The following is a 13,705-nucleotide window of genomic DNA, read 5'->3' as shown; positions in this document are numbered from 1 at the left end:
TTGACAGGGGTGATTTTACTATTTTCTTTTCTTTTTAAATACTGTTTTATTGTGTTTTTGGTGAGGGTTTACACTGCAGTTTATGTTCCCATTCAACAATTTCTACAGCGGTTGTTCGGTGACATTGGTTACCTTCTGTTCTTTACACAACGCATGAGCATTGTCTTCATCTGTGTTCCGGCTGATCCGTTTCCGGTCATCTGGTTTCCCTGCCCCCCTATAGTCTCATCACTGTTTCAAAGTAATTGTTAACCACTTGGTCTCAATAGTTTCCTTTGGATTTGTTCTTCAGTAGTTTTATTATCACGTACATAGATGTGGGTGTGTGCTTATTCTACTTAGGTTTCCTAAAAACTTCTTGAACGTGTGGCTTGATGTTTTTCATCAGTTTTGGAAAACCCTCATCAATTATCCCCATTCAGTTTTTTTCTCTCTGTCTGTCTCTCCGTCTTCTGTGAATCCAGTTAGTCATGTGTTAGAATGTGTCACCTTGGCCCTCATACTCTTGTCCGTATGTCCATCCTTTTTTCTCTCTGTGCCTCAGTCTGGTCGTTTTTCTGATCTATCTTCCAGTTTACAAGTTTATTAATCCTCTCTTGTGATGTGTCTATGCTACTGCTAAACCCAATGAGCTATTAATTTCAGTTACTGAGTTTTGAAATTTGAGTGAACTCACATTGAGAGGTTTGTCGTATATCAAATACTCCATAATATCCATTCTTTGACTTTCTTTGTGAAATAATGAATATTACCGGCATTTTTAGAAACCTTGTAGGGTAAAAACATCACAAAGTTTAGTAAAGCAAAAAAGAAAGTTTTATTCGGCATATATTCAAAAAGGGCAAAAGCGGGAAGCGGAGAAACACGCTGCTGCAGCCATGTCTGCCCGAGTCCGAGGAAATATTACAGAATAGACAAAAGTGGGAAAAGGGACAGGCATGCTGCCATAGCCATGTCTGCTGGGCTCTAAGGAATGTCACGGAGTCATCAGTATATACTAACATCACAAATGGGCAAAATCTTTGAAAGCTCTGCCTTTTCACAGATTGGCTAGAAACTGTCATCCTACATTTTAAATTGTCTTTCTTAACAACCTTTTGTACAGGTTTCAGGAGCGATATTCAGGAGGGTCTTCACTGGTCCAGCAAATTTTCTGTTCAGTAAATGCTAACAGTAAAAGATAAGTGTGGAAACTCTTTTGTGTTCTGTTTGATGCCCCGGTACCAAACCAAACCCAGTGCCGTCGAGTCGATTCCGACTCATAGCAACCCTGTAGGACAGAGTAGAACTGCCCCATAGAGTTTCCAAGGAGCGCCTGGCGGATTCCAACTGCCGACCCTCTCTGGCTAGCAGCTGTAGCACTTAACCACTACACCACCAGGCTTTCCCTCTATTTGCTTACCTTATGTGAAAGGTTCCCTAAAAGGTATTTTCCTCCCTGAAAGATATTTTCCAAGATTATTCCAGCTATTTTTTCTTTATACCTTGGGGCCCAGTTGATGCGTCCTTGTGAATCCTTGTGAGCCCAGCTCCAGGGGGGGTCACATTCTCTATGCTCAAGGACAGGGAATAATGATTCCAATATTATTTCTTAAATCTGAAATAGATAAAAATGCATTTGCCATGATTTTAGTACCCCAACAGAGCAAAACTTCAGTTTTTTAATTCTGTTTTTGGAATATTCCGGAGCCCTGGTGCTTCAGTGGTTCAGAGCTCGGTTGCCAACAAAATGTTGGCAGTTCGACTCTACCAGCCGCTCTTTGGAATCCCTATGGGGCGGCTCTACTTTGTCCTAGAGGGTCACTATGAGTTGGAATTCACTCGATGGCAAAGGTTTTTTTTTTTTTAAACAATATTTTTTTCTTTTTATTCACATTTAACCTTTTTCCATTTTTAATTAAAAATTGTATTTTGAGAAAAGTGTAGATTCACATGCTGCTGTAGGAAATAATACCGAGATAACTGAAGGGCAGAAGGAAAAGGCACGGGGTGGGGGGGGGGGTGGGAGAGGTGGGGGAGGGTGGGAACGGGGGGAGGGTTTGTGCGGGCGGCGGGGAACGGCTGTGTGTAGGCGTTTCCGGTGTCCAGAGCAGCCCGTGCTTCGCGGTTGCCATAGAAACACGTCGTCAAGATGGCGACCGTGACGCCTTTTCAATAGACCCGGACGTGGCCCGCCAGAGGGAGCAGATTCCTGCCTCGAGGTGTTTGGGATTCAGCGGTAGGTATGGGTGCTCACGCCCTGGGTGTCGGGAGTCCAAGGGGTCCCAGAGCCAAGTCGCCTCTTTCCCGCTTTGGGACTCGGTGCCCGGGTGTCTGCTCAGGGAGAGAGACTGGTTCTCGTGGTCCCGTCTGGCCCGACTGAGCGTGGTGTTCTGCTCCAGGGGTGCCCTGGAGGTGCTCTACATCCACAGGCAGGGGCGATGAGAGAGGGTCTTGGGTGGAGAGAGACAGAGGGGGGAAGAGAGCATGTGTGCAGGAATATGTGTGTGCATCTCTGCAGCTGGAGTGTGTGTGTGTCGCTGCAGCTGCCTGGAGTGTTTACCGTGACAGAGAGGGGAAGAGAGCTTGTGTGCATGTATGTGTGTGCATCTCTGCAGCTGGAGTGTGTGTGTCCGTTTCGCTGCAGCTGCCAGGAGAGTTTATTGTGACAGAGAGTGGAAGAGAGCTTGTGTGCCTGTATGTGTGTGCATCTCTGCAACTGGACTGTGTGCGTGCGTGCGCGCGCGCGCGCGCTTCATCCCAGCTACTGGGAGTGTTTACTGTGAGGTAACTCGAGTTAGTTAATGTGCATCACGTCGGTCATACTGAGTTCCTAGCGCATATTAGGAACCGAGTCAGGCTTGTTGACTGTTTTTCCTGGGTTTACGTGGCCAGCGTGGGTACCATGGGGGCTGGGTGACTGCTGTGGGATTTGGTGCGGACTGAGCCGACTTTTATGATTCTTGCTTGCACCGCTTATTACTATGATAGTTGTCAGGTGTTGCTTTCCTAATTCCTTCTAGATTTATTACTTAGCATTTGAGTGTAGAGTAGAGCTTATCTCCCTTATCTTTCCATCTACCTATCCGTTTATGTATTTATTTATATCAGTAAGACTCATAGGTGCCTATTTTGCTCAAAGGTTTACCATCTGTTATTATTATTGCTTATTTTGATGGTCATTTTGTCTCCAAAATGGCCGGTGGAAGCCTCTTCAAGTTGGCCCCTGTGTCCGTTTGACACCTCCCTAGTGTTCTTTGAGGATGTACTTTGCCCTGGGAGCCTATTTCCCTATCTGTAAGGGCAGTAACCCTGGTGCTGTAGTTGTTAAGTGTTTGGGCTGCTAACGAAAAGGTCGGCAGTTCGAATCCACCAGCAGCTCCTTGGAAACTCTATGGGGCAGTTCTACTCTGTCCTATAGGGTCGCAATGAGTCGGAATGGACTTGACGGCAAAGGGTTTGGTTTTTGGGTGTAAGTGCAGCAATGATGCCTGCCTCGGAGCATTGCTTTGAGGATTTGAAGAGAAAACGTCTGAAAATAAAACCCCACAGCATGTGGCATCTGTAGAACTCAGCACGTGTGGGTTCCTCATTCCACCTTTGCCTCCCTCGTTCTGTGAACACCATGCTTCTTTTTGAATGCCGTTTTATTGTGTTTTCAGTGAAGGTTTACCCAGCAGTTTATGTTCCCATTCAACAATTTCTACACCAGTTGTTCAGTGACATTGGTCACATTCTTCACAATGCATGAACATTCTCATTATTTCCCTTCTGGTTGTTCCATTTCCATTAATCTAGTTTCTCTGCCGCCTTACATTCTCATCATTGCTTTAAAGTAATTGTTGACCATTTGGTCTCAATGTTTTCTTTTTGATGTATTTTTTAGTAGTTTTGCTATGATGTGCTTATATTGCGTGTGTGTCTTTGTTTATCCTACCTACTTACGTTTCATAGAACTTCTTGAATATGTGGCTTGACATTGTTCATCAGTTTGGGGAAACCCTCATCAGTTATCTTTGCAAATATTGCTTTTTCCCCATTCAATTTCTCTCTCTCTCTCTCTCCCTTTTTTCTCTCTGTCTCTCTCTTCATCTCCTGTGACTCCAATTAATCACGTGTTAGAATGTGTCACCTTGGCCCTTATACTCTTGTGTTTCCATCTTTTTTTCTCTCTGTGCCTCAGTCTGGATATATTTCTGATCTATCTTCAAGCTCTGGAAGGTGGAGTTCTACTCTGTCCTATAAGGCCGCTATGAGTTGGAATCGACTCCATGGCAACGGGTTTTGGCTATCTTCAAGTTCACTAATCCTCTCTTGTGCTGTGTCTATGCTACTGCTAAACTCAGTGAGGTATTTATTTCAGCTCCGGTATTCTTCAATTTGCGTGAACTCACAGTGAGAGGGTTTGTCGTGTATAAAATACTCCATAATATCGACTATTTGACCTTTTCTTTGTTAAATAATAAATATTAATGGAATTTTTAGAAATAGATGAAAATCCATTTGCCATGATTTTAGGGGCCAACATGGCAAAATTCCAGTTTTTTATTCTGTCTATGCAATATATATTTTTTATTATTCACATAATTAAAATTTTATTTTGAAGAAAATTGTAGATTCACATGTGGTTGTGGGAAGTATTACCGAGAGATCTGAAGGGCACAGGTGTTGTGCTTTCAGCAAAGGACTGGGAGGGGGGCCGCAGCCCTGCGTAGGTGTTTCCGGTGTCCAGAGCAGCCAGTGCTTTGCGGTTGCCATAGAAACCCGACGTCTAGCTGGGGATTGTGACGACTTTTTTATAGACAGGGACGTGGCCCGCCAGGAGGAGCAGGTTCCTGTCGTCCGGTGTTTGGAATTCAGCGGTAGGTATGGGTGCTCATGCCCTGGGTGTGGGGAGATAAGGGACCCCAGAGCCAAGGGGCGATTTACTGCTTTGAGACTCGGTGTCCCGCTGTCTCGTCAGCTGGAGAGACAGGCCGTCTTGGTCCCTGCTGGCCCGAGGGAGCGTGGTTTCCTGCTGCAGGGTTGTCCTGGAGGTGCTCTCCATCCACAGACAGGGGCGATGAGAGAGGGTCTTGGGAGGAGAGAGACAGGGGAAAGAATATGTTTCCGTGTGTGTGTGTGTGTGTGTGTGTGTGTGTCTGCATCTCTGCAGCTGAAGAGAGAGAGGGCGCGCGTGCGCGTGTGTGTGCATATGGCTGCAGCTGCGGAGAGTGTTTATTGTGAGAAATACTTGAGATCGTTTGTGTGCGTCATGTCGGTCCCATAGAGTTCCTAGCCCATATTATGAACCAAGTCAGGTTTGTTGGGTTTTTTTTTTTTCCGCCAGATTTACGTGGCCAGCATGGGTACCATGGGGGCTGGGTGACTGCTGTGGGATTTGGTGCAGACCGAGCCTCTATTTATGATTCTTGCCTGAACCACTTATAACTATGACAGTTGTCAGGTGTTGCTTTCCTAATTCCTTTTAGATTTATTAATTAGCATTCGACTGTATAGTAGAGCTTTCCCTTCTGCCTTATCTGTTTCTCCATCTATCTATCTATGTATTCATTTATATCAGTAAGACTCATAGATTCCTATTTTGCTCAAATGATTACCATCTATTACTGTCGTTGTTTATTTCGATGGTCATTTTGCCCCAGAAGTGGCCAGTGGAAGCCCTTTCGAGTTGGTTTCTGTGTCCGTTTGACACCTCCCTAGCATTCTTTGAGGATGTACTTTGGCCTCTGAGGCCATTGCCCCATCTGTAAGGGAAGTAACGATGCCTGCCCCAGAGCATTGTTTGAGGACTTGAAGAGGAAAAGTCTGAAAATAAAACCCCACAGCGTGTGGCACCTGTGGGCCTCAGCAAATGTTGGCTCCCCATTCCACCTTTGCCTCCTCTGTTGTGTGAACGCCATGCTTCTGACGTTGGCATAATAGCAGAGCTAGCAGAGAGCGTAGATGGAAATGAACTAGCAAGCAGGGATAAACCCACATTTCACTGTGTGTGAGCTTCAGTGTCACCACCGTGTGCCGGAGGGGGCTGTCCGATGGAGCTGGGGAAGAGGAAAAGCCTCCTGCACGGCTTCCAGTTCACTGAGTGGGGATAGGCCAAGAGAGTCATCACCCCTGCCCCTTCCGTTTCATGTGCTTTCCTGTCTCTTGCTTTTCTCTCTTATTTCATGGGCTTGCTTATCCTCTTCCTCTCCCTACTAGCATAACATCAGAGAATGAGGATAAAGAGCTAAGGGTTGAATGTGCAGTGAAACCTGTGAAAGCCGGAACTTGACAGGTCTGCCATGTTTTTCTGGTTCTCACAAGTTTTCCACATTTGTCAGGGTGCAGTCTTACCACTTTTCTATGGCTCATTTTAGTGGAAAATATTTGAGTTTCTTCTCTGACAGGTTTGAGCCTTATATAGTTTCTGGCTCTCCCAGGTTTTTCTGTGTCTATTGTTTTCAGAAATTTGACTATTCAGATGTCACCTTGTGTATTTAAGGATAGCAATGAGGTGATATCCTACGTATAGTTTTGTAAACTGCCTTTTGTCAACAAACATCATATTATGAAAAGCAATCCATGCCTATCAACTGAAAAGTTCACGGTTAGAACCCAGCAAGAGGGGCCTGTAAAGATCTGCTTCCGAATGTTCAGAGCCTTGAAACCTTATCAGCAGTTCTACTGTGCAACACACGGGGTCACCCTGAGTTGGAGTCACTGGAGGGCAACTAACAACAACAACAGCCTATTTATCTCAAACAAATGGGCTGGATGAGGAGCGGGTGGGCTTTCGCAGGAAGGGTCCATGTAAATAAACAGGGTAGTGTCACTCCAACCTCCTGGCTTGGGATCTGTCATGGATTAAATTGTGTCCCCACAAAATATGTGTCAACTTGGCTAGGCCATGATTCCCAGTATTATGTGAGTGTCTACCATTTTGTCATCTGATGTGATTTTCCGGCGTGTTGTAAACCCTACCTGGATGGTGTTAATGAGGCAGGATTAGAGACAGTTATGTTAACGAGGCAGTGCTGAGTCTACAAGTTTAGGTTGTGTCTTAAGCCAATCTCTTTCTGAGATATAAAAGAGAGAAGTGAGCAGAGAGACAGGGGGACTTGATACCAACCAGAAACAAGAGCCAGGAGAGTAACCTGTTCTTTGGACCTGGGGTCCCTGTGCTGAGAAGTTCCTCGACCTGGGAAGATTGATGACAAAGACCTTCCCCCAGAGCTGACAGAGACCGAAAGCCTTCCCCTGGAGCTGGTGCCCTGATTTGGGACTTCTAGCCTCCGAGACTGCGATAGAGTACATGTCTCTCTGTTAAAGCCATCCACTTGGGGTATTTCTGTTACAGCAGCACTAGATAACTAAAACGGGATCTATTTTCTCAAGATGCAAGCCTGCTTCTACACTGAGGTACAGGAATGGGGACTCAGAGTCGAGGGAAAAGCTTTCTGAGGGGCCAGTTGATAATATTTGAAGTCAGTCGGCTCCAGGTTCTGGTTCTGGAAACGCACACTCCCATCTCCACCCACCCCTCCCAGCCCCTTTCATTTTGGTGCAGAAGTAATGCCACAGAAGATTTCACAGAGTTCCTGAGAGTGGAGATCTGAGGAGCTGTGAGAATTTAAGAAGTTCATTTACCTACTTCATCCCTGATTCTGGAAAAGGAAGGGTTGGAAGCTGAATTCTGGAAATGTGTGCATTAAACTCTATTTTTCCACCACTGCCAACATAGTCTCTTGCTGTTTTGCTGAATGCCCCTCCATCTTTCTGTAGGGTGTGGTGCTTCTCCAGGAGGAGGACTCTCCTTTGGTAGGGAGGTGGACATCTCCTGAGGACCCCCGCTGTGTGGGCAGGCTCCCATAGGTAAGTGAGGTAGGATCTAGGTATGAAGCACGTGGGGAAGGTGAGGGGGCACGTAATGCTATTATTGAAATAATAGTTCCCACTATCTTCTCTGCGTGCTTTCTAAATATAGTTGCCCGTGTTCTACTACGACCCCTGCACCTCATGTTTTTGTTCAGGGAAGGAGCTGTGGCCTCTGCTGGGAAATGGCTGACTTCAGAGTTGCGGGGAGGGGTATTCAGACAGGCTGTATGTCTGGGGTGAGTTGGCTGGGGAATCACTGGAGGAGACCCAGACAGGTGGTAGGCATTTAACATGGCCTTGAATATATAAAAGCTAATGTTATAACCCTTGTCGTGGGTGTTGGGCCATCTGCTAATTCCCCTGTTTCTTCTTTTTTTCTGCCCTGTCTTTCTGTCTATCAATAGCTCTGTCCCTTTCCTATAGATGTCTGTAGGGAGCAGTTCTCTTGGAAGTTAAGAAAGAAGACAAACTATTAACTTGGATCCAAGGTGGGTATGAGCATGAGTACCCCCGTTGACTGGGGGTGGGGGTTGGCTGTTGGCAGTCGGGTGAGACCAGATCACATCTTGGACCATTGACTTCCAGCTTTCCAGACACCTCTGCCCTCACGCATTTGTGTACAGGAAATGGGGGTGGGTGAGCCAGGATCATGTCTATAGAGCGATTGGTAGATACCGGGGTTGGAAATGGGGAAGGAAGTGATGCCAAGAGGGTCCAAGGACGTCGGCTATGTTGCATAACCAGTGCTGTAGATTTGGAAAGGCAGATGTTTGTTGGATTGAGAGACCACCCTTGTGTGTTTTTGCCCATAGATCTGCCTGTGGATCTGCTGTAGAGCTTGTCAACTTTGGAAGCAAGGAAGGAGGGGAGAATCGCACCGGATCAGTGCAGGTTGGCGTGAGAACGAGGCCTGCCTGGGTAGACCTGTAGGGGAGTGGTGTACACCAGCATGGGGTCAGAAGGGCTGGGTGCTCCTTAGCCTCTCTTGCTCTCATCTCAGCAAGCTTTCCCACGGTCCGTGCTCCTGTTTGATGCAGAGGAAAGAGTGTGTAGGGCCTGGGCCGGGTGTTGTTTGGGAGTAGCGGGAGCGTGGAAGGGATAAAATGAGGATGCATTTTATCGACTTGTACCACACAGTCAGTCTCTGCTCTTCCATTCATGTCTCTCTATGTGACTTTGTGCATAGAGCAGTACAGTGGGAAGAGACTCAGAGCCCCGTTTCATTCTTCCAACTCAGGTCCGTCTGCAGTGCTAGCTGTGGTGGCCTCGGAGTGGCAGAAGACCATCCCTCTGAGCAGGTCTGCACCCAGGAGCCGTCATCTTCCTCCAGCCTGAGTGTGCCTCTGCCCTCTGTCTGTATCATTAACAGAGGCTGTGTGTTTTCAAAGGGGAGTCTGTGACTGTCGAGCCGACAATTGACTCTGACTGTTGCTTCCAAGGATATAGGCTGACCCAGTGAAAGAGTGTTAAGACACTGACCCGAGACACCTTGAGTTGTAAGGCCGATACCGAATAGGGCTATATAACGAGACTTCAGCCATGTCTGAGAATAAGAGTGGAACCCATGCTAAAACTAGGAAAGGGGCCGGCATAAAGGCTGAAGCAGAGAGGGAGGCTACTGGCATAGACAAGGCCAGGGCAGGGTTTGAGACATATGCAGTAGCAGAGAGGAAGGGAGTGTCTGAGGCTAAGGTTGTAACTGAGACGAAGGCAAGAGCCCTGTCAGAGCCTACGGCTCTGGTCAAAGGCGTGGCTAAGGCCATGCCTAGATCCTGGGCCAGGTCAGGGGAGGAGATGAATACAGACTTTGGTCCCAGGGCTGAGGATGAGGCCGCTGTGGTATCTGGTTTTTCTTGTGTGGCTGAGGAGAGTGCTGCATCTGGGGCCACACACAAAGATGAGACTGATACTGATGCCTGGTTCTGGGCTGGGGAAGAGGCCAGTATCGGTTCCTGGTTCTGGAACAGGGAAGAGGCTGGTGGTGATCAGACGAACGCTAAGGACGAAGGTGAAACTGATATTGGTGCCTCAATCAATACTGAGGAGTTGGGAATAGAGGCTGCTACTGGGGCCAGCTGGAAGCCTAGGCCAGGGGCGGAGGAGGAGGAGGAGGACGAAGAGGAGGAGGAGGAGGACGAAGAGGAGGAGGGGGAGGAGGACGAAGAGGAGGAGTGGGAGGACTACGAAGAGGAGGAGGAGGAGGAGAGGAAAGTCGTTATTTGGAAGTGGTTCTGGGATGGAGGTAAAATTAGTTTTGACCCTAATCCTAGACCCTTGTACAGGACAGTTAGGCCCCGGGTAACGTGTGAAATTGATGAAAGAAATAGGCCCAAGGACGGGTCTGAGGTAACTGTCTGGCCCAACGGCCCTGCTGAAATTCCGGCATCGTTGGCATCTGGATACCAGGTCCCGTCGAGGACAAGGCCCCTTTCATGTACTGCCCAGTCCTCAGGTGAGAAAAACACGGGTTCCCTGCCTGCGGCAGAAGCCGGTCTTCGTGAGGGCACTTCCATATGCCTACAGTCTATAGACGCGTACCCATTTGATTCTGAGACTTGCGCGCAGGCCGTAGAGAAGATCAGAGGGCAGATCAGGATCAGGGAGCTGAATGGGATTAGGCCATTTCCTTGCCCTTGCAAAATGGAATGCCGCCTGAATTCTGAGGACTTTGAAAAACTTGTTAGCTTACTTAAGTCAAATGCTGATCCTGTCATTCATAAAATAGCTCAAATTGCGATGGGTATCATCAAGGTTCATCCCCTTGCCCAAGAGCTCATTAATGAGATGGGTGTGCTGACTGTTATTGAAAGCTTGCTCCATTTTCGATTGCCAAACGTGACAAGAAAGACTGAAATTACTCTGAATCCCATTTCTGTGGAGGAAAGACAACGCAGGAATATAATACATGTTGTGCATATGTGTAAGGAAACCGTGTCTTTTCCCTTGAACTCACCTGGTCAGCGATCTGGATTAAAGGAATTAGGGCAGCTGAGTGCTGACCGTAACCATCACTTCATTGTTGCCGCTTACCTTCCAGAGCTTTCCCGTATGCTATCCCTGGGAAATCATAAAACCAGAAATCTGGTTTTGAAAGTACTTTTGAATATGTCTGAAAATCCCATTGCAGCAAGAGACATGATGAACATTGAGGTATTGTCAGCATTAAAACTCATCTTTCACCAGAAAGAGGCAAAAGCCAATCTTGTTACTGCCGTGGCCATATTTGTTAATATAAAGGAGCATATCAGAAGGGGATTGATTGTAGTTGTTAATCCCGTGAGTTATAATGAACTCAAGGCCGTGTTCCGTGAAGCTAAAACGATTATTGAAAAATTGTAAAATGAGCCAGAAATAAAAGAGAAAACTTGGAACAATCTCCAAACTTTAATAGGCTGTATGTTCCCAAAGAGCCTTGCATAATGCTGTGCTTATCACCATGTGCACGTTATAAATTGCATCTTTAACGTGATGTTACTTGTGACAGCCTCTGGGTTTGAGCTAGATCATATTTGGATATCAAATGAATATTACCCCTTGAGCCGAAAATACCTGTTGATCTTCATCCTGTCTAGTTTGGGAGATGTGTAGCATTTTCCGTAAGGAGATGGTGAACCAACATTGGAAGTAAGCCAGCTTGTTCATTAGTATCTACATAGATCCATTTGTGGCTTCACGTGGCAAAAAACGAAAAGCAAAACAAAACAAAAAAACCCTTGAGTTTATAGTCTAGTTGCAGAAATAAGGCATATACACACAGAAATATGAGCGCCAGTACCGACAGCGTATATATGCTCGTAGCCAAACGTGCCCTCTTGATCCTTAGAGGAAGCAGGGATTGCTACAGTGTAGACTGTTTAATGTAAAAGGAATAACTGTTTTCCCTATTCCACCTGCATGACACAACTCATTCTACAACACGTAAACGGACCTGAGTCTCAGTCAAAAGGTCATGTTAGTTTATTTAATTTTTTATCTCGGTACCACATTTGGAGTTCTCATATTGTCAGGCTATTTGGTTTATGTCAGTGTCATCTCTTACAGAAAGAAAGGAAGGAGGTTTACAGGGGAAACATTCCCCGAGTGCCTACTCTACGTCAGACACTGTTGGCACCACATTTTACAGGTTTTTTTTTTTTTTTTCTGTCTCTCCCGATGATCCTGTTGGATAGGCTACTAGTATTTCGTTTTATTGTAAATCATTAATCTGGGTACTCTCCAATGAGAATCCGAGGTGTTTAATTTTTTTCCTACAAGCCCACAGCTGGCAAGTGGCATAGCTGTTTTGTCTGGTAACCATGTTTGTCTGATACCGAAACCCACTCTCACCACACTGCCTTACAGTCCCCCTTCACTTTTTCCCATGGTGGTCTTCAAGGCTCAGGGATTATTTGGTTTTAATGGCTCAATTCTGCTGTGGATGATGTCCCTGCCGGGCTTGCAATTCTTAACATTTAAATTTCTCCAATCTGGCCATGTCAGTTAGTTAGGCTTTTGGCTCCACCTGGCTGGAGGTCAGGAGAAAAGTCTGGGATGAATAGATGGGTTTGGCCCAACAGTCGACCCAGAGCGGCAGCTGTCTCAACCCACAAGATGGTGATTTCTGGAAGTCTGTATGGTCCAGAAAGTATTCCCAGGAGTTTGGCCTGTGGCTGAGTTCTGTAAGTCTTATGGCAGGAAGTACAGCCCATGGTCTGAGCTAAAGAGAAAGTTTCTGTGTGTGAAAGTATCGGGTTATACGCTTTAAGACTTTTACACAGTTAAACGAAATCATGCTCTCAGTGCTGTTTGTAACATGCTTTTTCCCTAGCAGTATATTGTGAAGATCTTTCCATGTCAATAAATGTAGTTCTAAAGCATATTTTCGAATCGTGTAATATTTTGGTATGTAGTCTCCCGATTTTTTCTTTCCATATTTTCTAATATACATATGAACACATTTATTCTTTTGCAAAAATGGGAGAGTGGTATTCTGCAACTTGCCTTTTCCTCGTCATTATTTTCCTAATTCATTATTGTAGAGATCTGTCACATGCTTTTTATTAATAGCTTCATTGAGGTATAACTGACAGACACTAAACTGGTCGTATTTGGTAAGTTTAGAGATACGTATTCATGCATGTCACCATCACCAAAATCAAGATAGTCACCATATCTGTCTCCCCTCAACAGCTACTTCCTGCCCCTTGGTAATCCCTCCCTCCCAACCCTCCCTTTATTTCTTCTCCCCCCACCCCCGCCACCACTGATCATCTTTGTATCCACATAGTTTTCATTTTCTATGATTTCGTACCAATGGATTCATACAGCGTGTACTCTTTTTCTTTTTGGGGGGGAGGGGTTGTTACTGGCTTCTTGCACTCAGCATAATTATTAGACATTCATCCATGTTGTATGTGTTAATAGTTCATTGCTTCAAATTGCCAAGTAGTATTCCATTCCGTGGTTATACCACATTTTGTTTATTCTCCTGTCGAAGGACATTGGGGTTGTTTCCAGCTTTTGGAGATTATTAATAGAGGTACTGTAAACATTGGTAGATATATGCTTTTATTCCTCTTGGGTGAATGCCAAGGAGTGGAATGGCTGGCTCATGTAGTAGGTATATATTTCACTTTTACATTTTCCTAAGTGGCTGTGCCGTGTTACATTACCACAAGCTGTGTGTGAGGGTTCCCATTCCTCTCCATCCCTGCTAACACCTGATGTGGTCAGTCTTTTTTCATTTTAGCCATATGGCATTGTGGTTGTAATTTGCATTGCTCTGGTGAGTAATGATGTTGAACATCTTTTCATACGCATGTTTGCCATCCACGTATATCCAGTGAAGAATATGTGTGACTCTTTTGCCCAATTTTAAAAAGTGGATTCT

General features: G+C 45.8%; 1 protein-coding gene across 1 annotated transcript; it reads left to right on the top strand.

Moving 5' to 3' along the window:
* The first annotated feature begins 2,038 nt into the window (after positions 1 to 2,038).
* Positions 2,039 to 13,005, top strand: LOC100671234 (G protein-coupled receptor associated sorting protein 3-like). The gene is made up of 5 exons (XM_023541189.2): positions 2,039 to 2,218; positions 7,744 to 7,833; positions 8,241 to 8,324; positions 8,649 to 8,727; positions 9,074 to 13,005. Exon 5 carries the CDS (start codon positions 9,376 to 9,378, stop codon positions 11,173 to 11,175), a length of 1,800 nt encoding a protein of 599 aa, XP_023396957.2. The 5' UTR covers positions 2,039 to 2,218; positions 7,744 to 7,833; positions 8,241 to 8,324; positions 8,649 to 8,727; positions 9,074 to 9,375; the 3' UTR covers positions 11,176 to 13,005.
* The last annotated feature ends 700 nt before the right edge of the window (positions 13,006 to 13,705 follow it).

This window comes from Loxodonta africana, chromosome X (genome assembly GCF_030014295.1).
Source record: "Loxodonta africana isolate mLoxAfr1 chromosome X, mLoxAfr1.hap2, whole genome shotgun sequence".
Lineage (NCBI taxonomy): Eukaryota > Metazoa > Chordata > Mammalia > Proboscidea > Elephantidae > Loxodonta > Loxodonta africana.
The sequence above is the reverse complement of the archived record's forward strand: the minus strand, read 5'-3'. Positions and strand labels throughout refer to the sequence as shown.